The 26,762-nt window shown below is 53.9% G+C and overlaps 6 protein-coding genes across 6 annotated transcripts; 3 read left to right on the top strand and 3 right to left on the bottom strand.

Annotated features, from left to right (window-relative positions):
- Positions 1-1,690: 1,690 nt before the first annotated feature.
- Positions 1,691-5,265, bottom strand: J4E88_008122 (uncharacterized protein; the record flags this gene model as incomplete). The annotated part of the gene is made up of 5 exons (XM_049401735.1): positions 1,691-2,078; positions 2,131-2,744; positions 2,793-2,920; positions 2,968-3,040; positions 3,094-5,265. 5 exons carry the CDS (start codon positions 5,263-5,265, stop codon positions 1,691-1,693), a joined length of 3,375 nt encoding a protein of 1,124 aa, XP_049252808.1.
- A 475-nt stretch (positions 5,266-5,740) lies between these two features.
- J4E88_008121 (uncharacterized protein) lies at positions 5,741-7,858 on the bottom strand (the record flags this gene model as incomplete). Its single annotated transcript, XM_049401734.1, has 4 exons — positions 5,741-5,841; positions 5,893-6,772; positions 6,822-7,246; positions 7,297-7,858. 4 exons carry the CDS (start codon positions 7,856-7,858, stop codon positions 5,741-5,743), a joined length of 1,968 nt encoding a protein of 655 aa, XP_049252807.1.
- Positions 7,859-11,137: 3,279 nt separating this feature from the next.
- On the top strand, positions 11,138-12,785 carry J4E88_008120 (uncharacterized protein; the record flags this gene model as incomplete). The annotated part of the gene is made up of 2 exons (XM_049401733.1): positions 11,138-12,537; positions 12,590-12,785. The coding sequence occupies 2 exons, from the start codon at positions 11,138-11,140 to the stop codon at positions 12,783-12,785; spliced, it is 1,596 nt and encodes a 531-aa protein (XP_049252806.1).
- A 332-nt stretch (positions 12,786-13,117) lies between these two features.
- J4E88_008119 (uncharacterized protein) lies at positions 13,118-14,991 on the bottom strand (the record flags this gene model as incomplete). Its single annotated transcript, XM_049401732.1, has 2 exons — positions 13,118-13,387; positions 13,624-14,991. 2 exons carry the CDS (start codon positions 14,989-14,991, stop codon positions 13,118-13,120), a joined length of 1,638 nt encoding a protein of 545 aa, XP_049252805.1.
- Positions 14,992-18,207: 3,216 nt separating this feature from the next.
- Positions 18,208-20,033, top strand: J4E88_008118 (uncharacterized protein; the record flags this gene model as incomplete). Its single annotated transcript, XM_049401731.1, has 4 exons — positions 18,208-18,426; positions 18,482-19,030; positions 19,088-19,400; positions 19,453-20,033. 4 exons carry the CDS (start codon positions 18,208-18,210, stop codon positions 20,031-20,033), a joined length of 1,662 nt encoding a protein of 553 aa, XP_049252804.1.
- A 1,075-nt stretch (positions 20,034-21,108) lies between these two features.
- Positions 21,109-24,189, top strand: J4E88_008117 (uncharacterized protein; the record flags this gene model as incomplete). Its single annotated transcript, XM_049401730.1, has 2 exons — positions 21,109-21,373; positions 21,425-24,189. 2 exons carry the CDS (start codon positions 21,109-21,111, stop codon positions 24,187-24,189), a joined length of 3,030 nt encoding a protein of 1,009 aa, XP_049252803.1.
- Between the last annotated feature and the right edge of the window lie 2,573 nt (positions 24,190-26,762).

The raw sequence follows: 26,762 nt of genomic DNA, 5'->3' as shown, positions 1-26,762 counted from the left end.
TGAAAGGGGAGACACGATGATGAGATGCTGAAACACGCCCCTCCCGCCACGCGACGCACAACACACATGTCGTGTAACCTAAACTTCATAACAACAGTCTGCTGCACCAAAAGCAACGCGAAAACATCACTAATTGTCTACATGACCACCAAACATTAATCTTCACGACGTAGCCTCGTCGTTCATGCTCCCGTCATCTCAGCATCAACTCAACGCACCTCCGACCCCTCAACAACAAGCTCCTTCCTCACGCTTAGATAACTCCCAATCTGGCATCTCAGCCCATCGAAGGGTCTGCCAAGAAGGCACGTGAGGTAGCTGGTCGGTTCCTGCGGGTCATTCGCGGTGATCGCCGTTGCGCCGTTGAGTATGGTGGCGTGACCATCGCTACCTTCCCTATACGATTGCATGCAAGCATTAGCGCAAGTACACCATACGATAGTCTCGCATCCAAACGAGAGCCTGACAGGGAGTCAACATACCCAACCCTATAAACCCACAACCAAAAACTCAACTCAGCCCTCCTCTCCCCAACCGCCTCATACCCCGTCATCCCAAACGACACACCCCCCACCCCTCCCATCCCATCCACACAGCCCACCACATCCTCAATAATCGTCCCATTCTTCATCGTGCCCTTGCAATTCCACTTCGACGCTTGCAGCGGAGCCTCCTCTGGCACCAGCACATCGAAGTCGATCGTGGAATCGAACTTTGAGCCTTCGGGCCAAGGGCCGTTGCCGGGGATGCCGGTGCTGGTGGTCATCATGTGCATGTCTAGGCGGGGGATGTGCCATGTTTGTGCGGCGGCGAGCGAGGTGTCGCGGGCGTAGAGGGGGGAGTGGAGGTTAGTGGGGAGGGCGGTGGTGAGGGAGATGAGGAGGGGGAGGAAGGTTATGAAGGGGGTGAGGGATATCATGATGCAAGTTCTGGTCGGTGATAACGATGTTCGATATCAATGCTGTTGTTTCGAGTGTAGGAGGTTGGATCAGGCTGAGTCGAGCGATGTCGAGAGCAATAAAACTCGAATGCCCAGCATCACAAGCCCGCACCCACGGCTGATATATACCTCTCCAGCCTCCAACACACGTCCCTTCGTTAGTCCTACGCCTCCAAGTTTGCTCGCCACAATGCAACCTTACCCAGGTAATGCTGCGCCATGACGTGACCCTAGTACGAAGTGCATCGAACCATAGCCCCATCCCAGCCTATAATACAGGTAAGCAGCGCCAGCATACCAGGTATCGTACGAGAACATCATCAGCCTTTCAGCTCAAAAGCTCGTATAATGCACCGGTACCGAGTAGAGTCAGCTCAACAAACAGGTACACGCATTCCTGAACTGTTGGTGTCGCACACAGGGACGCTTAGTCGCATTAGCGGTCGCACAAACACAGTGTATCCAGGGAAACGATTGCATGCACATGTACGGATACGGGTACCTCAATATATATCCTGCGCGCGCTATAGGATAGCGCCGATAAGAGGGATTGAGAACATTCGATGTACAGTAAATGTCGCTGACTGCTGTCCGTCGTACCTGCATGGCGGTTGCTCAACGCCGTTACCAAACACACCCGCTGTGAGACATATCAAACCATGAACCACACTAGACTACCGTGGTATTCGTACTCCTGTTTATCCCACCCACGCACGTATCGTAATGGTCTGCGCCACGCGATTCCAGTGCTCATGCAACTGCAACGCTCCTCCTCACTCGCAATGCAATCTCAGCCATACTGGACAAGTTCCACTCGCCCTGAACACCCTGTGCAACTGGAATGTGCTCTCCAGAGTTGATGACATGCACCTTCATCTTCTCGTGGTACTTGAGACCAGGCAGAAGTTTGGGGGTGACGAGGAAGTATTGACTCGTGTTCTCTTGGCATGCAATGTCCACCATGCGCTCGTGTACCATGCGTTCGTTGCGGGGATCCATACCCTGGTTGATTTCGTCGACGACGCGGAATGGTGACTGGGCAAGGTCTTGTAATGCCATGAGGTAGAAGATTGTTGACACGGCGCGCTCGCCACCAGACTGGCGGTGAGAGTTCAATACGCTGAGCGGCTCGTTCTCTCTGTTGGAATCATTAGCTAGGTTTGCGTATGAGCACGATAGTCTGAGCTTACCGGAAACGGACTGAAATCTGGACGGACCAGTTGTCAAAGTCGTCTTCGTCTTTGTTCACCTGGACTTCACCAGCGCATCCAATTTGCTCGAAGTTGTGTGCGAAAGCCCCGCTGATCCTGCGAATGAGAACGTCAAGTTCGGGCTCCCACTTTTGGCGGATGTTTGTGATGTTCTCTTTGATGTCTTCGAGACTGGCAGCGTACTGTTCCAGGTTCTCACGCGTTTTCTCGATGTCACCCGCACGCTTCTGATAGGCTCTGATCGCCCCAGGATTACCTTCGGCCATCATCTCTAGCCGGGCGTTGACCGACTGAACCTCTAGCTCCAAGGCTTCGAGTGTGGGAAGCTCTTTGTATTCCATGACGATCTGCCTTTCTTCTTCACTGAGACTGTAGATGTCGCTCTGCGTAGCCTCTTGCAGCTCTCTGTACTTGGCCCGAAGAACACGCTCGTGATTCGTGCGCTCGTTGATCTTGTGTTCTTGCGCTTTCTGTCTGTCCAGGATCGCGCTGTTCTCTTTTATGAGGCCCCTAAGCTCCGACTTGACTTCGATGAGCCGGATCTCAGCCTCGACAAGCGATTCGTGGAATGCCCTCATTTGGGTTACAACTTTCTGTGGGATCGTCAGCGGGACTCCGGTGACCGATCGTTCGTGACTTACAGCATATTCAAGTGTCAGGTTCGCGACATGCAGTAGTGTAGCACGAGCGTCGGCTTTGATAGCTTTAATGCGGGCAGTGGTCTCTGCATTTTCCTGCGTTTTGCTGTGTAGGTCGGCTTGTTTCGATGCTAGACATAGTTAGCGAGTACTCCTTCTCACGTGTGTAATTACCCACCAATTTTGTCGGGTAGAGCTTCCCATTCGGCGAAAGCCTTCTTCAAGCCGTCTTGCTCAGCTTGCACAGCGTCCTACCACATTGTCAGTAATTGGCGCATTTGCATCCAGTGGCAATTGCATGTACCTTCTGTTGTTTGAGACCCTCATTCTCCCCCTCGAGTTTGCTGACTTCGTCCTTGAGGATCTTGTGGTTCTCGCGTAGCTCTTCTCCTTCTTGTACTAGCCCTTTTTGTTCCTCAATGATGGCTCGCAACTCATCCGAATTGCCTGGCTGATCTACGAAAGATTGTGCTGGTCTCAGTGGTATAACGGACGTAGAAGACTGGTTGTAGCGTGAGATCACGCGATACGTGTCCGAACCACTCACCCAGCTACGAATCGGGCTTCGCTCCTCCACAAACTTATGTACATCATCAGATAGTGGCGTTGCAGCATACGCGATCTGATGCAGTTTACAGGCTTCGCAAAGCATGGCTAAGACCTCGTCGGGTCCTTTGACGTAGTCTAAAATATACCCCTCAAACCCGTATTGGGCCAAGCCTACCCTGGCCATGGGCGGTTGATACGAAGAGAGGGGCTTTAGTGATGTTCGAAGATAGACTTCGCTGAGTCCCTGCCCGCCGTTGGCTTTGTTACTGAGCAGACGCTTGCCCAGCATCTTCGAGTCCTCGTTGGTGGTACAAGTGATGGCAATGAGATCGCCCTTTTTCAATTGACTCTCGAAGGCCTTGGCATACTTGGGATCTGAGACGGAACATTCCAGTATCGGTGGCCCGAAGACTTCACCTTTCAACTGCAGAGACGCTTTGTTCCTTTGAATCCATTCCCATGCGGCAGCGGTCTCACGGGAAATTCTCATCAAAAGGCTGGCCTGCTTTCCGCTCTGTGTGTTCAGCCGATCCTGATTAGCTTTTAGCTGCGTGTGACGGGCTTTCACGACGCCAGCGCGGGTAGCTAGCTCTTTCATGCTGCTCCTTTTGTCGGAAATGAGGCCCATGTTAGTAGAGATCTGGTCGCGAAGATCTGACTTGCGCTGCTCGTAAGATTCAGCGTCGAATTGCGCGGGTTGGTCCTGTCGCTGGGCTTCCAGCCTGGTGATATCACGGTTGAGGCGAACCATGTCATCTGCGCGCTTTTTCTTCGAACTCAATTCAGCTTTGATCTGATTGTCAGTTTCCGCCGCTTTCGCTTTGCCGGTCTCAATCTTTGTCGCGAGCTTTTCAGCCTGTGTCTTGATCATGTCGACGCGGTTCTTCCGAAGGTTTACAATTTGCTCAATGTCGTTCTGATATGTTTCGACTTCTGCTTGAGCCCTTCGCGCTGGTTCTATGTCGATGTTGATTTGATCGAGCTCCAGTCTGGCGTCTCGAATTTCTGCCTTTACTGCAGTAATCTCAGTCTTGAGGATTTTCGTCTCGATGATAGGCTTGACCGACTTCAAGCACTTCGACTTCCGCAAAAGGCCTTCTCGTTGATGGTAGCGATCTACGTCATCTTTTGTTGCGGTTTGTGCTTTCTCCAGCATGTCCAGATGGTTGCGTTCGTTATTCTGCTTCGTCTCCAAAGCGCGTTCCTGTGTACGCAGATTCTTGAGCTCATCATGCCATGCGACCATCTGCGGAGGCGCTGCAGCGCGTTGGGTCTCTCGTAATCGGTCGACGTCGCTCATCCTCGCGAACTCCACTACACGATCTTGCGGTAAAAACTGGCAGAGGTTGTCGATCTGAATGGAGTATTGTCTGGCCATGTCTTGTACCTCTTTCTTCGACACGAGTGAGCCGTCAAGAAAGAAGACGGACTTGTTGTCACGCTTGCGTATGACACGCCTGACAATGCGATTGGGGCCATTGCCAGGACCCGTTGCGAGCTCGATCTCGATGGTGGCTTCGGCAGCGCCGTGTTTGACGAATTGTCCCACCTCTTTAGCTCTTCCCAGATGTTCGCTGCCCCATCCCAGACCTAGACAGATTGCGCAGACCAAGGTACTCTTTCCTGTGCCGTTGGGGCCGATGACCATGTTTAGGCTTGGCCCTAAATGGAACTCCGCAGCCGTGTATGTAACGAAATTGACAAGCTTGACCCTGACGAGAGAGCCTGCTTTGAAATCGCCTTCAGTCTGTTCGCTCGAGCCGTTCGGGTCGCCGTTCGTCTGCGCAGAACTGGAAGGCGCGTCTCGGCCATGGCGGGCGCGTTTGCCGTTTGTGGAAGGTGAGGACGAGGCATCGGAAGATTCTTCGGGGTCCTCGCTGATAGCGCGCGACGGGCGCTTTCGTCCTCGCTGGACTAGACCGGGCATTGTAGTGGTGTCGTATGTGGGTTGACGTAAGGTGGAGTGGGCTTTGTGATTGAGGGGACGAAAGGGCGCGCGGGCGGGCACTAGCAACTAGCGCGTCGCCCTGGATCCCGCGGTCAGGTGACTTCGTGCGGATCCACGAGATTGATTCATCGTTGAGTACAGGTTGTATTCCGCGTTCTCAGTAATCACTATCTTCATACCTGTGTACTTATCTACTAATACACGACGTCTCGAATGCATACAACGCACTTGCCCGCCCAATAAACTATGCTATCCGAACTAAACGCCAAATGTCCACGGGTGACAATCATACTATGACGTGTGACTTGGCAAGCGACTACACCATGCACGCATCTCGTAACTCGTCTCAACTTCACAGCTTTCAGGCGCTGCGATGAACACAGAAACAGATATACGAAGGAGAGAGAGCGCCGACGCAACCAGTGCCTCGACACCCAGGGTAGAACGAATGTTCTCAGAATATCGTGCCAAAGTTCTCCTCAACCATGGGGAGCGGTTTCCTCGGGCTCGATGGCTTGCCGTTCTCGTCGGCTGTCTTCTTGTGGCGGAATGTGACTACAGCATGATTAGCGATTGACATTTACACATTTGACAATCAAGACTTACATCCAACGAATAAACCCTTGCCCATCTGGACGTTGCGGTCCTGCATGGCCTCCAAAGCAGCCTGCTTCTCGTGTACCTCCTTGTATTTTGCCATGTCGGCTTCGCTACCGAAATCGTCGAAGTATCCAGCATCTGTCTCGCTGTCCAATTCGGGTACGAAGGGTGCCTTCTGCTCTCTCAGTCTCGCCCAGTCAACCTCGGCGAAGTATTGATGGGCATGGATCTCGGAAATGTTGCGGAAGCGGGTAGACTTGGAAGCCACGAGACGGATAATGAGGTCCCATGTGCGCTTCGAGAGGAAGTAGGATGGGTCTTCATAGACGGGCTTCCGTAGAACCTTCTTCCACTGCTTCAAGTTCTGCCAGGTCTCGTCTACTGTGGCACCGGCGAATGGCGGATAACCGGCCAGAGCCTCGAACAACATGCATCCAAGACTCCAGTAGTCAACTGTGTAGTCGTACTCATCGCCTTTCAATACTTCAGGTGCCATGTAATCGGGACTGCCAACGATACTCTTTGCGTAGTTGACGTCTCGCTCGCGAAGAGAGCGGTAGTTCTCTCGTCGCTGAGCTGCCGATCGCTCTTCGATAGGCCGGCCGAATGGCGAAATGACGTCGCTGACGGATTCGAGCTTGATGCGCATAGACTCAATCTTGGAGGGCGCAAGGATACCAGCTGCGAGACCGAAGTCGGTCAGCTTCACATGGCCGGTGCTGTCGATCAGGAAGTTCTCGGGCTTTAGATCGCGATGGATGTAACCCAGCTGATGTAGCGAGTCGATACACGAGAACATCTCGGCGATGTAGAAACGTGCATGCCGGTTGTGCAAGACACCAGTGTTGTTGAGAAGGGTTCGGAAGTCGCCTCCAGGGACGTATTCCTGGCAGTTGTCAGTACACTGTTTAAGCCTGGGTATCGATGCGGCTCACCATAGCAAGGTAGATGCTCTTGTCATCTTGAAAGGCGTAGAGCAAGCGGACCAGCCACTCGCTCTTAGCTGTGGTCAGAATGTCGCGTTCTGTCAAGACGTGGCGAACCTCGTCCAGCTTGAACAGCAGCTTCTTGCTCATGACCTTCAGAGCGCACACCTCACGCGAGTCCTTCTTCTGAGCCAAGTAGACCTGTCCATAGCCACCCTGGCCGACCTGTGTGAGGATCTGGAAGTCACCCTGCCTTAACCGGGTGCGTCGCTTGCGGAGGTTGGCACGCTCGCGGCCGAGGTACTGTGTGAGGGCATCGTTGTACTCTTCTTCGGGTGTGTCTGGAGGGGGAGGGTTCTGAGCCTTGAACTGGGTTAGGCGGCTCTGGCGGCTGTGTACGTAGGTGAGGAGGTCGTAGTAGTAGTCGAGGAAGTCTAGATAGTCATTAGCACTGGATGACCGCGGTATAGGAGAGGCAACCTACACAGCTGGGTCACGTTTGCCAGGCGCTTTACGGCTGGCTTTCTCGCCTTCTCGAGTTCTTCCGGGGAAAGGCGCTGTGGACCGTTGATGTAGCGTGTCGACTGGCCGTCCTCGCGCGTCCTGTAGGGCTCCTGCCGCGACTGTGCTGCGTGTGTGAGGTAGCTCGACTCCTTCTGCAGGCCTGGGCGCCCACTCGGGGGCGTGTTCTCCTGGTTCGACTTGCGTGTGGGGCTGCCCGGGGCGAAACTGGGACTCTCCATGTTGCCGTAGTCAGCGCCATTGCTGCCGATCTGCAGTTTGTTGGGGGATGTGGGCGATCCGGGCTTCGTCTTGGATGGCGAGCCCATGGTAGGCAGTAGCCGCATAGCATTTTCGAAGACATGCGGCAGATCGAATGCGCCGGGCGGCTGGTGGTGTTTGCTTGGGCTGCCCTGGGGCGTCTGCTGCGGGCTCATGAAGGCCTCGCCCGTCGGGGTGCCTGGGCGGTCCATTGCGTTGTCGCGGATTTGCAGTGGAGGTGGAGGGGTGGGCATTTGGAAGCTGTCTCTGTTGCTGTCCTCCATGGCGCGATGGCAACTGGGCGACGGGGAAGGAGCGGTGGATTGCAGCAGCTAAGAGCCGTGGGGCGCAAGCAGGCACGAAGAAGCAAAGAGGCGGCAGTGGGGGCGCAAGCAATCGGCGACAGCAGTCATGCAGCGCAGTATCTCACACGATGTCTTGTTTGACGGGTTTGGGTGTATCGGGTCAGGTTTGTGTTGATGGCGGGGTGCATGTTTGGGGCTAGGTGGGCTCCGGGCAACGATGAATTCCAGGCATCCCGGGAAGTGGAGCCCAGATCGACGCAAGGGCTGCACATGCAAAAGTGCTATCCACAAAGATGCTGATGTTTATATGCCGCTGACCACCTTGTTATATACAAATCCAGTCTGATGCCTCTTCACCCCAATTACGCACCTAGTGTGCAACAGCCACCCAAACTCCCTACCCATCTACAACGCCTCGACTGACCTGCCAAGGTCATCCGTGTAAAACAATGATATCATAGCTTCGAAAATCGCATCCTGAGTCCAACACCTCACAGCGCTCACGCCTGCTGGAAGTGGCCGTAGAGATCAGTGACGTGCATATTCTGGCGAGCGAGCAGATCAAGAAACGCTTGCCCCTGCATCATGCTCGGCATAAATCGTGGTGCTGGCGCTTCGATGAGCTGCTTCCGACACATGGGGCAGGTAACTTTGTTCTTGTGTGTTCTGCACGTATCAAACTAGGTCATGTGAGCAAGCATCTGCTATCTCCAAGCGACTACCACTTACCCATTGACCTATGCAGAACTCTCCAAACGTGTGTCCACACGAAAGCTCAATTGCAATTTCTTCCTCTTCTGTAGGCGACACACGTGTAGTGGCATAGTCTTTCTGGCAAATGTCACAAGCCTTGGACGCCTTCTCTGGAAGCGTACTTGGTAGATGGCGCTGGAGACTGTTCTTCAATTGATCAATTTGGCGAGCGGTAGCAATGTTGGGATCGAATTGAGGCGGGTAGCGGCCCGCGATACGCGGCCGTACTTCTCTAGATCGATGCCTCATACGACTCAGCGGCGGCGCACGGGCAGCCGCTTCTTCTGCGTCAGACGACGTGCTGGAATGGGAGAGGTCAACCGAGTATCGTTCAAAGTTACGGCGATTCGACGTGCGCGGAGATACGCTACGGTCTGAGCGGCGGCTTGGAACCTCGTGTGACGGCCACGGACGTTCAGGCAAACCAGAATACAGTGCCTCACCTGGGTGGATTGCTTGTTGAAGTGGTGGTCGAGGATGCTGGAACCGGGCTTCCGGGGGTGCTACTGAACCCCGTGCTTCGGGGAATCGTGTATTGTCAGTAGGCATACTACCTGCCACCGCCCCAGCACTCATTCTCTGATCGTGTCTTCTGTAATCATGGCGATGTCGGGGATTCGAAGGAGGCGCGGCATGTGGTGACCCTAGCAGCGGAAAGTTGTGACTCGGTGCTCCTAAATGATGGCGCAGCTGGTCACCCTGAGAAGTGACGCCGGGGTCGTAGAATGCCTGGCCGGGATAAAGGTGCGGAGGCCCGTTCCAGGTTTGCGATGGTCTTTGAGGGTTTGTGAACTGGTACGAGTGTGCATGAGGAGCATAGTAGTGGTGACGCATTCCAATAGGTGGCAAAGCTGGACATAATTGTGGGTGGCTGCTGGTAGACACATTTGGTGCATCCTGAGCCTGAGACATGGAGGGGCTGCTATTGGACATGTATGGATTTCGATACAACGTTGGCAGTTGTTGTTGGAACGGTGTATGCGCGGCGAGAAGCGGGGCAGTCAGCTCTGCATCTGAGTTTCGAGCGCCTATCCTATCGTGAACCCAGGGACCGGCGCCGTATTCAGACTCAGCCATACGAGCAGTTCCACAGACGTCTTGCACCTTTTTTCACGAGCTGTGTCGTTTCGTAAGCTGTGTCGATCGGTGGCGAGCAAAGGTCTGGAGGGACGCTGATGTTGACGCTATCGTGTATCGATTGCGAACAACTGTCAGAACAACTCGGCCTTAATTGAGGCAGTCGTTGGGCAGAGGGATTCGTGGTAGAAGGCTCGATCAGCGTCATGGGGGCCTTATCTGCGGCTAAGCAAGTACGTGCGGCCCAGCTGAAGCCGTGCTTCACGGACGGAGTAATGCAAAGGTGGAGTGAGCTTGAAGACACAATAGCAGGCTGCAAAAGACAGCAGACCGCAGATGCAAACAGGAGTGTTTGTGGAGGCTGGAAACTGGGCCGTAGGTGAAGATGAGGGGTTATTAGCTCCATGTTACGTTGGCACGCTCGAAGGCGAGCGCCCAGCATGGATCGAAAGGATGGTGGAGACAGATCAGGTGCACTCCGACTTGACTCGCTACGTTAATCTAATATGACCAGTCGTCGGAAGACGGAAAGCGCAGGGCACCTGGTTCCAGGCGTCACGCAGCGACCTAGCTTCCAGACGTACTTGGTCGTTTGCCCTCATAGCTCTAGATCGTCAGTATCGAATGCAGAAGCCCTCATCATCACCCAATAAAGCGGACCCTCAGCCGTACCCAGCGGCGCGATGCAGGCGGAAGTTTGGGTAGGGACAGGCTCTCGGTACGATGTGTGTTTCACTCAACAGGGTGTGCCCGATAATGCCGAAGCTTTTGATCGGTGGCTATGCAGAGATTCCACTAGCCCGACCGGAGCGGCCAAAGCATATATATGCAGAGGGTGAGCCAGAGTCTCGAGCAGACGGCATAGACGCGGCCCTACAAGCGTCCTGCGCGAGGTAATGGGAAAAGTTGGAACAGTGGCTGGCTGGGGCTGTGGGACATGAGCGAGACGCCGCATCAGCGCAGACGAGGCGGCGGAACGCTTGACGTTGCAATGCGGAAGTCATCACGGGCTAACCTTGGAATGCTGAGGCTTTGGCGCCGGAGTGCGGAAGGCGAGCGGCAGGAGAACATGGTGCTGAGCGGCGGTATTCTGAGCTGGCGGTACAAGTAAGCAGAGAATTCATGCCGACCACATTCTTTCATGCTCCAGTTTGCGTTCTTGGAGCCTTCATCCACCCTCGGCTTGGCACCCCGCCAGTCATGTGACAGCGAGTTATGCCGCGGGAGAGACCGGAGGCAATTCCCGCGAGCATGAGGTCAGAGCTCGGAACGGCAGCATTTTGCGTCGCAGCAATTATCCCAATTATCCATCTTCTGTCTTTTGACCTGCGACTTGCGCTCTAGTTCCGCTGCGCACACGATTAGCCAATTCGGCGTCTTCTCCACCCCCTCTCCCCATCCTGTCCCCCGCCAGCAGCTGCTGCTACCATGTTCCGAAGCGCAACGAAGCTCCGCGCCGCCGAGGCCGGAGCATTACGATCACTCGCACATGCAAAGGCCAGCCCCTCCTTCTGCTGTGCCCGCAGCACGCGTGCCCTCTCCACCACTCCCCGTACCCCGCTGAAGACGCAGAGCCTCTTCCAGCGCCGCCAGTTCAGCGTCACCAGCACCATGGCCAACACGCGCACCGAAAGCGATGCCTTTGGCGAGATCCAGGTCCCGTCGGACAAGTACTGGGGCGCCCAGACAGAGCGCTCGCTCGAGAACTTCAAGATCAACCAGCCCCAGGACCGCATGCCGCCGCCCATTGTGCGCGCCTTCGGCATCCTCAAGGGCGCCGCTGCCACGGTCAACATGAAGTTTGGGCTGGACCCCAAGCTCGGCCAGGCTATCCAGCAGGCCGCTGAGGAGGTGGCCTCGCTGAAGCTCATCGACCACTTCCCCCTCGTTGTCTGGCAGACGGGCTCCGGCACCCAGTCCAACATGAACGCGAACGAAGTCATCTCCAACCGCGCCATTGAGATCCTCGGCGGCACCATGGGCTCCAAGAAGCCAGTCCACCCCAACGACCACGTCAACATGTCCGCCTCGTCCAACGACACCTTCCCCACCGTCATGCACATCGCCGCCGTTCTCGACTTCGAGGAGTCGCTCCTGCCTGCCCTCGCCAGCCTAAGGGACGCGCTGAAGAAGAAGGCCGACCAGTGGGAGAGCCTGATCAAGATTGGCAGGACACACTTGCAGGATGCCACGCCCCTGACCCTCGGCCAGGAGTTCTCTGGCTACGTCCAGCAGCTCGACTTTGGCATTGAGCGGATAAAGACCTGTCTCCCGCGCCTCAAGATGCTGGCCCAGGGTGGAACAGCCGTCGGAACTGGCATCAACACGTTCAAGGGTTTCGCAGAGGACATTGCTTCGGAAGTCAGCAAGATGACCGGCAAGGACTTCGTCACCGCACCCAACAAGTTCGAAGCGCTCGCTGCCCACGACGCCATCGTCGAGGCCCACGGCCAGCTCAACACCCTCGCAACCTCGCTGTTCAAGATCGCCCAAGACATCCGTTTCCTCGGCTCTGGCCCGCGATGCGGTCTCGGTGAGCTGAAGCTGCCCGAGAACGAGCCCGGTTCCTCCATCATGCCCGGAAAGGTCAACCCCACACAGTGCGAGTCCCTCACCATGGTCTGCGCCCAGGTCTTCGGTAACCAGGCCGCTACCACCTTCGCTGGATCCCAGGGTAACTTCGAGCTCAACGTCTTCAAGCCCGTCATGATCCGCAATCTGCTCCACAGCTCGCGTCTGCTCGCCGACGGCATGAGGAGTTTCGAGAAGAACCTCGTTGCTGGTCTTGAGGCGGATGAGAAGCGCATCAGCTCTATCATGAGCGAGAGGTGAGTTACTCTCCCTTGACAATTGATTCATCGCATAGCTAACTTAACACAGTCTGATGCTCGTCACCTGCCTCAACCCCGTCATCGGCTACGACGCCGCCAGCAAGACCGCCAAATACGCTCACAAGAATAACCTTACGCTCAAGGAGGCTGCGCTCAAGCTCGAGGTCATCAGCGAATCGGACTTTGACAAGTACGTCAGGCCCGAACTTATGGTCAATCCTTCCGAATACAAGCCCAAGAACTAGGCGCCGTTGTGGGAAGTAAATAGTAAAAATGTAAAATACAATACAATACAGCATACGTTAGCGCGACGATGAGCCAGGCGTCACTCATCCTATCACGTCACCATCGTCCTTATGACACTGATATCGTTATTGTAATGCCAGTGCATTTCACTCAGATTCTAGGATCTCAGTAATCTGTGCATTTATATCCTTGGTATCATCCTCGCCTATTGCAACTGCCGTCCATTCAGTGATCGCACATCGTGATGACCTTAGGATGACCATTCCATTTACATTCCCGGTTCTGGCCTTTGCTGCATGGCGCCCATGGCGATTGATAAGGCACGTTAATTTCAATGTTGTTGTTGCGCCTGGTGCTGTGCTTGTTGCTGAGCCTGTTGCTGAGCCTGTTGCTGAGCCTGTTGCTGCACTTGTTGCTGCCATTGCTGCTGCGTTGAATGCTGACCCTGCTGTTGCGCCGGTCTATCAATTCGTTGTCGCTTCTCGGGCACTTGTCGAAAGAATGTAGGCTGTCCAGGTGCGGTGAGGTCAATGGTATCGGCAACTGGCTGGGTTCCTTGTCGAGCATCAGACGCAGCGTCTTGTGCAAGTACCAGAGCGTGCTGCATGTGCATGGCCTGTTGAAACGCCACAGGAGTGGAGGATGTGTTTGGTGACCAGGTACCATGCGTCAGCCTGGGATGTGTCAGATTCGTCGCGGGTGGTGATGGATACGCTGACTGTGGTGCCGGTCCTCGAGCAGGCGGTGCGCTTTCTGCGTCTTGAAGTAGGTGCTAATCCGACTTATTAGTTTTTGATCATAAACAGACATCATGGAGATGATATGGTAGGTACTCACGGGGAATACGTTGTCCTTGACAACCTTGGTGAGAGCGGTCTCTATGTTTTTTAAGTGGCCACCCCATCGCTCGTTCAGCACCCCAACATTATACGCCATCCCCTGGTTGACCTCGTTCCGGTGGTCATGAATAGTCGTCTGGAGGGAGGCCGCAAGGTAATCCCTTGTTGCAGCTAACTGCTCGTGGGTAACACACTTGGCGGTCATGTCTGTATGGTCATTGCGCATCTTGCCGTAGTTCTCTTCCAACACGCAGACCCTATTGTCAAGTTTGCGAGATGCAGGGGTACCGCGGTGCTTTTCCAATGCGACAAGTCGGTCTTTGCAATTACTTAATGAGGCAAGTTCATTCTTCAACTGTAAATAGACTGCGTCGACCTTATTCTGAGGATCGTCGAGAGCGGCGGTAGCTGTTGCGGTAGTCGGAAGGGTCAATGTCGGCATTTGAACAGAGTGGAGAGCCACTTCCGACGCGCCCAGGCGAGCATCTAGGGAATCGAGTCTGGTCGTTATGGCCTGAGAAGCTTGCAGTGCCGCATCACGTGATTCCACAGCATTCTCAAGCTCTTCGACGCGGTGTTTCATGCCTTCCAGGAGCTGTGGTTCTACCATCGCATTTCCGAGCTCTTCCATACGCTGAGAATTACGGTCCAGAACCAGAGCGGTCTTTTCGAACGCTTCCGTATGCTCGCGGGACTGTGCTTGCACGGTATCGACAGCGGTGGAGAGGTGATCTGTCAGAGTAGCGATCTTTTCCGCCGTCTCATTTCTGAGGAGTCCTAGACCATTCATATAGGCGGTTTGGTTGTGACGCAAGCATTCTTGGGTATGAACCACTGCTGTCTCGAAGCGATCTTCTAGGTCCTCTCTGAGATCGACAATGCTCTGGATGTAGGTATTGCCAGACCGTTCCAGCGACTCGATAAGCTGCTTGGATTCTAACACGAGTCGATCTGTCCTTTGGAAATTTGCGGTAGTGATAGTCTTCTGGGCACAGAACTGGTTGAAGAGATCATGTGACTTTTGATCAATTCGGGTGATTGACTGTTGCGAATTATTGATCGTAGTCTCTAGTCGCTGGTTTCGATCCCTCTCAGCGTCCAGTTCGTTTCGTAGCTGCTGATTCTGCGCCTTCTGAGTATCAATATCGCCTTGCAGTCCTTTTTTGTCCGCTTCGGATTTTGTCTTGACGTCTTCGATAAGCTGTTTGAGATGCGTCATTTGCGCTTCCATGCCGTCCACCCGGCCGTTCAGTAACTTGACTTTGTCATAGACGAATTTGAAACATTTCCTCAAGTGCCCAGTGACGTGTTCAGTGTCCATCCATGGATAGACGGTGGAAGCAGGTTTGTTCCGAGTCTGCTCCATGATGTCGACTTTCATCATCGCAAAGTCCACGGTCCTCGAGAGTTGCTTCCTGTAAATATTGACGCTTCTCTGTAACAATAATTCGAGCTTTCGCTTGCTGAGTGCCGGGATGTCTGGAATAACTGGTTGGGAAAATGCGAAACTTTTACCAGTCACGCGTGGATCACAGTAAGAAGCCGTATCTTTACGGAAGAAGACGTAATGCATAGGGCCATGGTCGACCCTCTCCACGGTAGCGATTCTCCACTCTCCCGTACATGTATCAAACGTACCATGGAATGAATCCCTGCTTCCAAGCAAGAGCGTCCAATCATACAATGCAATCTCTATCGTTGCCACCCAGGTTGGAACGCTGGAAACGACAGCTCGACTTCTACTGTTCACCGCCACAAGCGAGCTGCAAAAGGGCGTTCGACATATCCAGAATAGGCACCGATAGCGAGAGCACTACAGCCGCAGCGACAATACCATTAGGTATATGGTTGGAGAGCGAGCAAACTGTGACGTATCGGGCTGGAACTTTAGAGCCTGGTGGCGCTATCTGGGACTGTTTGCTTCATGACGGCGGAAATCTGCTCGCCAACAGAAAAGAAGGGCCTCAGGCACAAACGTTAGGCCGGGGAGGTCGTTCTCGTTTCCGTCCACCCAATCGCGAAATGCAGATGGAGGGCATGGACGCTGTTTTCCTTCCGGTGGGGTCGTGGGTAGAGACACCATTAGGCTGTACAGCTGCTGGCGCGTATGGTCCCGAAAAGATAGGGAACTTGCTTTGACAGCCTGTCAACGTGGCCCCGTTGTAGCTAGGGCGTTCTTGGTGTTGCACGAAAGAGAAGACGGACGCGACAAAGATGGAGGCGAGGCGAGCACGACGCGGTCCGATGCGGCGCTACTGGCACGCTAAGAAGAGCTAGCTTCGGCAGTCAGTTCGCGTGCATCTCCCCCGCCACTATCATGCCACCCACATGCTTTCATTCAGCCCGCTACACGCATGCTTGACTGTATGGCCCTACTGCAGCTATACCAAAGGTCCTCGCTTTCCCTTGTTTGTCAGCCCCCAGTCCTGCCGCTGTGGCGTTGCTGCGCCATGTCGCATGGCTTGCCGCTGCCTCGCCGGCTCAGAACGCCTGCCAATACCGTGCGTGGAAGCCGCTGGGCCATTACATGAATACGATGTGTCTCATTCATACATGCGCCGCTGATCTTCTCCAAGACTGTCTAATGAGCTCCCGTTATCGTTATGGCGCGATCTGGGCTTCCCGCTGCTGGCTGCGTATTGTCAGAGCGCCTTCTCGTTCAGGAAGCAGCCTTGTGAGAGAGAAACCTCGCATCTGCGGGATTGTACCCGGCTATAAGTAAGTGTGTTATACACACTCGTATGTCGATGAACTGGATCTAATGCACGCGGAATGCAGTACATGCAGACCCGGATGTTCGGCAGGTCCATCATCGCAAATCATTTAGTTCCCAAAAACATTACCTGGGTTGAACTATACGTCTTAAAACATGTGTTTCACACCACCCCATTCAAGCAAGAAAAAGAATTTCTCGGAGTCTACGTTGACGTCGGGTCGCATATTGCGCATCTTTACGTTAATGTAGGCTCCAGGGTGTTCGGTTACCTCCTTGAATAAGGTGACACGACGGACTTCTGCATTGAAAGATGCTACGCTTAGACGGCTAAGGACTGGAAGGTCCCTGTCTTAAAGCTATGTCGCAGCAGCTTTTGATGTGGTACGGCATGACTCAATGTGTCTATAGAGCTTGCGAACAGCCAACCCTGCGAACCGGGAGTGAAGACCTCGCGGCGCCTATGAACGCTCAGGCGGTACATTACAAGACATTTTAGACCGATCATGGACTCATCCGTCACGTTTGGAAGACGTACCAATCGTAGCTACGTCATGGCTCTCAGCGATGCAGCTGAGTAATGGCTTGCGAACAATCCGCCTTCACTGCTTGAGCGAGCGACAGTCGTGACCAGGACAAGACAGTGCTTAGGGGTTTCATTCTCACGTGCAAATGCCAACAATGGTATGCGGCCCGCTTCCTGAAAGCGGTATACGTGCTGGACCCTGATGCCTGCCGACCTGGCTTCTAGAAGGCGCAGCGTAGGCTTATTTCGCGAACCGCCGTAGCTATGATTACTATGCGATACAAACAGAAAACTTGAACGTAGACGGGAACCTACCCAGAGCACCGAGCAATCCTCGTCGGATCAACGTGGTGGCTGTTACTTGTCTGCAAGTTGTATCCTGTCCGTGGCTCTTTGCGCGGTTGATGAATTTCTTGTCTTCTCCAACGGACACTGCCCTGGAATGATACTTACCCCACAGATCAAGCATGTTGGGAATCATGCGATTGAGGATTCATAGTGCTCATGGATTCACCGACGCTTGCCCATGACCGGCCGTAGTCTCCGGCATTGGCCGCTCGTACGAGTCCATTGCTGTGCAAACAGGCGATCTCAGGTCAACCGAGAATTCGGTCTTTGGATTCACAGGCATTACCATGCTAGGAACCTCGTAGTCCCCACAGATTCTCCATGGGGGTGGGACCTTGAGCTCAAAACTCGCGCAATTGAAGGCATAGCGATCATGGACAACGATCGGAGTCGGTAGCGGGCTTACTACCCTCCTTCGACTCTTATTTCGATGGCCATCAGTGCCAAGTGAGATTGGAGATAGCACTCCTGCATAATTCCGCGTCATTCCCATTCGCTTCATGTGCATCGCGTACACGAGGTCTACCGACGTTGTCATTCCACTTTTCAGCCTCGCTAACGTGCTTGAGGGAGTACTTCCGCAAAACTTGCACCGCGCAGCTCTTCTATCCACTGTTGTACGGCAAGATCACCTAAACAAGCTACAGCTGTTTCCTAGCTTTCGAATTTCGCATCAATAGCAGGTCTCCATAGCAGGACGTTTCAGGCTAGAGAGGGCTGCGCGGCTCTGCTCGGACCCCGGCCTCCTCCTACCCCAGAGACCCGCCAATCAAGACCCATCAACATGACAAGCACCCTTGAAAGCTTGTCGCGGGGCCCCGTGGGTTGAAGTGGGTTGATGATAGCAGAGCGTACCCACGCCGAGGTCGAATCTAGAGGGCATAAAGTATATAAGCTCTCCAAGCTCACCATGTCTGCTTGGCCTTTGGCATCGGCTTTTGCTTATTCGTTCTTCGCTCTTCGTGGCGTCCAATCAGCTTATACACTAACTCGAAATGGCGGGCTTTGCCGAAACCAAGCGAGACGGTACCCCTGCGGTCGACGATGGAGTCCTGGAGAAGAGCCTCAGTCGTCAGGCCGAGATCTTCGAGGACAAGGAGCTCATGACAGATGCTCAGGCAGCTGAAAGCCGCGAACATGATATGGGAATGTGGGAGGCCATGAGGGACCACCCCATGGCTTGCTTTTGGGCTTTCATCTTCTGCTTTACTATCGTAAGTCTTTGACCCCTGATAGCATCTCCAAGAAGATGTCGCTGACACCCAATAGGTCATGGAGTCTTTCGACATGTTCTTGAACGGTAACTTTGTTGCTCTTGCCGCTTTCAAAGAACGTTACGGTGTTCAGGTCGCTGGCGAGGTTGGCAAAACCATTCCTACCAAGTGGCAGAGTTCACTCTTCCAAGCTGGTCAATGCGGCGCCTTCATTGGAGTCTTCCTCGCAGGTCCCATCACCAACCGTCTTGGTTACCGCTGGACTACTCTGCTGGCACTCATGCTGATGAATGCGACCATCTTCATTTCCTTCTTCGTGCGTATCCTACTTCCTGATCTAGAATCTGGGACTGACAGTACCCAGGCCGATTCACTCGCGGTTCTCGTCATCGGGCAAGCTTTCGAAGGTATTCCATGGGGTATGTTCATCGCCAACTCGCCGGCCTACGCCAGTGAGGTCGTTCCGCTCGTTCTTCGTGGTGCTTGCACAGCGACTCTCCAGATGTCTTGGTCCATTGGTAGCATCATCGTCGCAGCCGCCACGTACAGCTATAACAAGCGAAACGACGAGTGGGCATGGCGAGGTCCACTAGCCCTGCAATGGGTCTTTCCTGCAAGTTTGTCCTTGTTGAGAATGAAGTCTCCAAGCTAATCGATCCAGACCCCTCTTATGGTTCTCATCTTCTTCGCACCCGAGTCCCCATGGTGGCTAGTGCGCAGAGGGCGAAAGGAACAGGCGCTGAGGTCCATCAAGCGCCTTGGTCGTAGAAACGGAACTCAAGCAGCCGCCGAAGACACGCTTGCCATGATGGAGCGCACAGTGCAGATCGAAGCTCACAAGGGCGGCGAGCCTTCTCTCCTTGATCTCGTCAAGGGAGTCGACCTCCGCCGGACACTCATTACTTGCTTGATCTACGCGTCTCAGAACTTCGCTGGCAATCTGATCGCCAACCAAGCAACATTCTTCTTCGAGCGTAAGTCAAGAATCGCCACAGCTCTTAGGGATGCAAAGCTGACTATTCGCAGAGGCTGGAATGTCATCTGACTTCTCTTTCAAGCTGAACTTGATCAACTCGTGCCTGCAGCTGGTAGCCAACATCTGCGCTTGGCCTCTGAGCAACTTTTTCGGCCGACGCACAATTTATCTTGGGGGCACTGCCATCAATATCTGCCTGCTCTTCATCCTTGGAATCTGCGCTTCCATCCCTCAGAGCAGCGCGACCAACTACGCCCAAGCTTGTTTGGGCATCGTCATCTCGTTCGTCTTCGCAGGAGCCATGGGTCCGATCTCATACTCCATCATCGCCGAAACGTCCTCCGTCCGCCTCCGCGCGCTAAGCACTGGTGTTGGCCGAGCCGCATACTACGTCGCCGAGATTCCTATGATCTACCTAGCCTCGCAGATGCTCAATCCTACCGGCTGGAATATGGCTGGTAAGTGTGGATACGTGTGGGGCGGTACAGCTTGCGTCTGCTTCATCAGCGCATACTTCGGCCTCCCTGAGCTCAAGGGCCGCTCATACCGTGAGCTTGACATTCTGTTCAACCGGAAGATCTCCGCGCGCAAGTTCAAGTCCACCGTCATCGACGTCAGGGACAACGAGTAGATCATGAGCGTACGACGTGTTTATGGGTTGCACCCCATTCATGGGAAAAGGTGAACACCCTAGAGCCTACCTTAACGCTACGCCTCCATTTTTGCTCATCGTTAGTTTAGAGTTGGTTCCAGGCCTGTTCAGTTTTGATCTGTATGAGGTGGTTGTGTACTATCCGGTATTGTGGAGAAGATCGTGTCGGGGTGGAAGGGTGAGCACACTGCACAGCCCTGGAGATGCGTAGACGCGCTTTTCTTCTAGCTAGCGCGTCAAGGGTCAGTGCTTGCACTAGTGTAGGGAAGCTACTCCTGAGGCAACGCGACGGCATCTTCTAATCACATCCAATGTTCATCTGGACACACGTGTATCGCATGTTTACTGATCGCGGTCGTGGCGCTGTATACTCGAGAGACAGTCTTTTTACCTACCACCAAACGCTTCGCGCAAAGTAGACGCGGGTAAACAGCTCGGCTGCATTACCCCGAGCCTCCTGACGCCGCCACCCACGAGTTCCTCTTCGTCAGCATGTACATACCATCTCACAACAAAAACTTGGGTATCCGATGTTCGACTTCTCATCAATAGACGCCTCTGATTGATGCATCGATGCGGAGCCCGAAGACGCAGTGTCGACCGGTCCATGCCGGGAATGAGGATTGAACGAACTTGATTGGGATCAACCGCCGTTCCCAAGTTCTTCAACCCAGGTCATGATCACGCAAAACTTCCCATTCTTCTCCCGATTTCCTGTTCAACACCTTGACCGAGCGGAAACAATGCAAGATGTCCGTGATGCTAACCTATCTACGCAATGCGCCCGCCGCCGATGCGAAGTCGACAACGTTTACCCGGGCCTCGGCGCACCCTAGCCCAGCGTCCGAGCATGGGCATCCCAATTCCACCATTGAGACGACCTTGACATCCCCGCAATCCACAATGCATTCCATCATAGCGCGGCATTAGTGTCTTGTGCGCAATTCGGGGTAGACTGGGGCTTGGTACCTGCGTAGTGCTCTTATACCCTCAGCATGTCCGATACAACGGCGACAGCGCTCATTGGCCTCGACATCTTCATCCTGCATCCATCATGAAGACTCTCGTAGGGCTCTCGTGGCTCTCAGCTCTGTCTTCGTTGGCAACTCTACCCAATGGATCTGGTGTCAATGCTCAAAACAACACACCCAGTGCATGGCCTCTACACGACAACGGCCTGAACGATGTCGTACAATGGGACCATTACTCCTTCAAGGTCAATGGAAAGCGCCTATTCGTATTTAGTGGAGAGATTCACTACTGGCGCATTCCAGTCTACGAGGTCTGGGAAGATCTATTGGAGAAGATCAAGGCGGCGGGTAAATTCATCAACTAGCCACGTACTATGAGCCGATGCTGACGACGAACAGGATTCACGGCGTTCGCATTCTACGGCAACTGGGCTTACCACAGTGCTAACAACCAGACGTTGGACTTCGAGAGCGGCGCTCATGACTTCACGAAGCTCTTTGAGATTGCGGAACGCGTCGGTCTGTATGTCATCACAAGGCCGGGACCGTATGTAAACGCTGAAGCCAATGCCGGAGGCTTTCCACTGTGGCTCACGACAGGAGCCTACGGTAAGCTAAGAGACGACGACCCAAGATATCTCCAGGCTTTGGACCCCTACTTCGCCAAGTTCTCCGAACTCACCTCCAAGCATCTGGTGACCAAGGGTGGCAACGCACTGGTCTACCAGATCGAAAATGAGTACGGCGAGCAATGGAACGACCGTGATGAGAAGATCCCCAACGATGCTGCCGGACGATACATGCAGGCGCTGGAAGACTCCGCACGAGCTAATGGCATTGATGTCCCTCTCATCCACAACGACCCGAACATGAACACCAAGAGCTGGAGTAAAGACTATGCACCTGGCGCTGTCGGCAACGTCGATGTTGCTGGCTTGGACAGTTACCCGTCGTGCTGGTCATGCAACCTGGATGAGTGCACTGGTACTAACGGAGAATACGTAGCCTACCAGGTCATCGACTACTACGACCATTTCGTGGAGGTATCCCCTACCCAGCCGAGCTTCTTCCCCGAGTTCCAGGGTGGCTCTTACAACCCATGGGGTGGACCTGAGGGAGGCTGCCCTGCTGATATCGGAGCAGACTTCGCCAACTTGTTCTACCGCAACCTCATCTCGCAGCGCGTGACAGCCGTGTCGCTGTACATGATGTTCGGAGGTACCAACTGGGGTGCTTTGGCTGCTCCGGTCACCGCTACATCCTACGACTACAGCAGTCCTATCAGCGAGAACCGCGAGATCGGCGCCAAGTTCTACGAGACCAAAAACTTGGCTATGTTCACCCGTGTTGCTGATGATCTTACCGTCACCAACCGTCTCGGCAACTCAAGCTCATACTCCACAAATCCGGCGGTTGAGGCTAGCGAGCTCCGCAACCCCCTCACCAACGCTGCCTTCTACGTCACGATTCACTCCACGTCTTCGTCTGCCACCAAGGAGTCGTTCAAGCTCCATGTTAGCACTTCCGTCGGAAACCTGACTATTCCTCAGCATGCCGGTTCGGTTGTTCTCGACGGTCATCAGTCCAAGATCTTGGTCGCCGACTTCGCCATGGGCAACAACACTTTGACCTACTCTACTGCTGAGGTTCTCACATACGCCATGGTCGACCACAAGCCAGTCGTAGTGCTGTCGACTGGTGTCGGAGAGTCTGTTGAATTCCACGTCAAGGGTGCTACAAAGGGCTCTCTAGTCAGTAGCGGAACCAGCTCGAACGCAACTTTCCATGCCGAAGCTCACGGTCTTACGACCAACATCCAGAAGGCTTCCGGCATGAACGTGTATCAGTTTGACAACGGTGTAAAGGTTGTTGTCGCTGACAAGCCCACTGCATACCTCTTCTGGGCCCCTAATCTCTCAAACGATCCCTTCGCACCGGTCGATCAATCCGTGCTAGTCCAGGGCCCGTACCTCGTCCGCAGTGTATCTCTGGATGCTGATTGTCTCGCTCTCAAGGGTGACATCATGAACAGCACTGACATCGAAGTATTTGCCACTGGCAGTGCGAAGACGCTTTCTTGGAACGGAAAAGAGCTGGCCACCTCACGCACATCGTATGGTAGTTTGAAGGCGCACGTCGCTGCGTTCAACGGTACCATCAGCCTCCCCTCCCTGGACAACTGGAAGATGAACGAAGGACTCCCAGAGAAGATGCCTGAGTACGATGACAGCGGTGCCGCATGGGTTGTCGCTGATCACACTACCACCCCCAACCCTACCAAGCCCGACACCCTGCCTGTTCTCTACGTTGACGAGTACGGCTTCCACAACAGCTTCCATCTCTTCCGCGGCTACTTCGAAGGTGCGGCCACTGGCGTGCAGCTTTCCGTTCAGGGTGGTCTTGCCTTCGGCTGGAGTGCATGGTTGAACGGTGAGTTGGTCGGATCGTGGTTGGGCAACACTACCCTAGGCGTTGGCAACATGACACTGTCCTTCGCCAACGCCACTCTTCACGAGAACAGCACCAACGTGTTGCTTGTCGCACAGGACAACACCGGTCACGATCTGCGCGGAGATGCTACCGACCCCCGCGGTATCCTCCGTGCCACTCTCGAAGGCGCAGAGTTCACATCCTGGAAGATCGCCGGTGAAGCCGGTGGCGAAGATGCGTTACTTGACCCTGTACGCGGTCCTCTTGCTGAAGGTGGTCTCACAGCCGAGCGTCTCGGATGGCATCTCCCCGGTTTCGACGATTCTGAATGGGCATCTGGCTCACCATCCACTGGCTTCGAAGGCGCAGACATCAAGTTCTACCGCACGACCATCCCTCTTGACGTACCCGCTGAAGTCGATGCTTCTTTCGCTTTCGTCCTCAATGCCGTCGGCTCGAAGACCATCCGTGCGCAGCTCTTCGTCAATGGTTACCAATACGCGCGCTTCAACCCGTACGTCGGCAACGAAGTCAAGTTCCCCGTCCCACCGGGTATTCTCAACTACTCTGGCGACAATGTGATTGGTTTGAGTGTGTGGGCGCAGTCAGAGGAGGGCGCACAGGTTGATGTGCAGCTTGTGCAAGAGTATGCTATTGAGAGTAGCTGGAGCTCGAATTTTGACTCTGAGTACTTGAGGCCAGGATGGACGGAAGAGAGGCTAGCTTATGCTTGAGGGCTTTCCGCAAGTTCTTAATGCATGAACCATGCGACACCTCGGGTTTCTTCATTTCTATGACAGTAGTTCTAATAAAACTGTTGGCCTTGTTTCAATCCGCTCCTGACAAACAGAAAGTGGGTAAACTTTCGACACGCAGCTTCTTTGGAGCGTGACTAGGGAATAGAGTGGTACAGTTACGCTCAAATTGATGAGCTTTCCTGAAGCACATGCCCTTCACACTTTCTGGTGTTTTTTGGTTCATTCTCACTGCGATCATCGCCAATATCCTTTCTATGTAAAATGCAGAACCAATAACTACAGATGACTCACAGTTTATGTTACGATCTAAGCGTTCTTTCTGAGTTCTAGTGTTCTTGAGGCGAATTTGGATGGAATTCTGGGCAGTATGCACAAGTCGAGCCGAACAAAATTGATACACTCCATAGCGGCTTTCCTTTTCCGTACGAGCGCATCCTCAATGCTGAGATTCGCAGCATACCTCCTTCCATATAAAATTCACAACAGTCACTGAAGCGGTGACGTCGATGGTGGCCGGACTGACCCTGTGTCGATGCCTCAAATACCTTGCGTTTTATCTCTACTGCCCCTACCCACTCAAACGCACGCTCACTGGACATCTCAATCCACAGGCGACCTTTGTGCAGACCCAAGAACAGTATTGCCATTTGATCTGAGGTTTCGACATGCTCGCGGAGACTGAACATGACACAAACAAATTCACCGTCCTCGAGAACGAGATCCCTAAACAAGGCCAGCTTGTGCTTCGGGTCTAAGAGGGGGTAAAAGGAGGTAGTAGCAGAGCGACTCCCCGTCGACATTTCGTGGATTGTGGACGATTTCGGAGTACAACGTAGTTTCATTGTCCATAGGTTCTTTGGCTGTTGTAACTGACTCTGATTATATGCTTCGATGTGCATCGTTGTTGGTGTGGCTTCCTTGATATCATGTTCAGTCACACTCGCCCGTGGGGTTGCTAGTCTTCGATATACCCCGGAATCGAGGCGTTCTAGCCATAGTCCAACATGCTTTCCAACTGATGCCGTGCAATCTAAGATAGCAATGACTCGACTGTGGTCGACGAATATGCAAGGAAAGGTAATTCTGAGGCCATGGTTTGTAATCTCGTGCGTCGTGAGCTCCTCTCTCACCCGTCCAACAGTACGTTGCAAGTCTGCAGTGTTCATGAAAGGCGCGGGGGAAGGCGCGAATATGCTCGTGTGCTGCCACGTGTCGGAGGTCTCCCAGGCAAATATTGTGTGCTCATTGGTCTGTTTGATGATCTCGAGTTGCAAACGGTAGAACGCACCGGCACCTTCTCCGTACAACATAGGCATGTTCACTTGAACGAGACCAAGTAAACAGTACGCCATGTCTTCCTCACGTGTTGTTGTCCTGCAGGCGGCCCAGCTCAACTTGGCGGCTACAGTAGCTTGCTTGATAGCCTCCCGATCAACCAAATACTGCGTTTCGATCTTCGTCGCGTCGTGAACAGTATCCAAGAGACTTGATTTGGTGCCTCTAAATTGCCAGTCTGAGTCGAAAAATTCGATGACATCTGGTGCGAGGAGCTCTTGAAGTGTCCAGCCCCTCTTGAACCATCGTGATGACTGGAAGTTCTCCTCTGTCGATGACCAATCCGAGATATACGCGTAGCAAACAGCCGCATCCCAATACCATCTGTACATCGAATTGATCGCCTCTGACAGTTCAGCACTGCTCCTCTTGTCAATACAGCATGTGTCAACCCAGGCCCACTCGAAACCGGCTAGTACAGCCCGAGCGCAGCATTGCCAAATCTTTGTGTACCCTGCCATCTCTTTTGCGTAAGGCTGAGCGATATCGTCAAAGCCAACTTCTCCATCGCCCCACGTATGGGAGAGAATGACATAATCGGGTATATCGGTGATGAAATGACGCAACTTGAGAGTCGCAGTATCGAGCAACCACATTGTGTACGGGGTTGAGTGTTGGGAGCAGCATGGCGAGGGAAGGCTGAGATGATAGCCAGATCGAGGAGGCGAATCACCCCCATGCCCCGCTTTCAGCTGCCAAGTTAATCTGTGCGATGCCACAAACAGAAGAGACACAGCCACAACGAACTCATCAATAACCACACATCTCTACAGACAAGCTGAGCATCCCTCGTCAAACGGCCCATCAATACCCCTTATCTCCTTCACCGCAATCCCCAAAACCACGTCCCCCTTCCTCTCCTCCTGCGCACCCTCATCCTCCACATGCCCACCCCCCACAAACCTAACCCCATGCGCCCTACAAGCCCCCTCTAACTTCTCCAGCCCCAGCACCAAATTCCTCACAAAGCAAGTATGCAACGCCAACTGCTTCGCCTCCTGCAGCCGAAAAACCTTGAGTACCCTCCTGGTACCAAAGCCCGGTAAATCCATCTCAGCTAGCACATCCGCGTTGTCTACGAAAGGCTGGCCAATGATCGCTCTACCCTTTTCCTCTAGGCAGTCGCGCAGTGCGAGGAGATGTTCTCGGCCGGGAGGTGGTTCCGGGATCGCGTCCTAGGTGAAAGCGGATGGGTTGTTGGGAGGGATGGGATA

Source organism: Alternaria novae-zelandiae (genome assembly GCF_023758075.1).
Source record: "Alternaria novae-zelandiae strain BMP 2774 chromosome Unknown scaffold_17, whole genome shotgun sequence".
Classification (NCBI taxonomy): Eukaryota; Fungi; Ascomycota; class Dothideomycetes; order Pleosporales; family Pleosporaceae; genus Alternaria; species Alternaria novae-zelandiae.
This window is presented reverse-complemented; position numbering and strand designations above follow the sequence as displayed.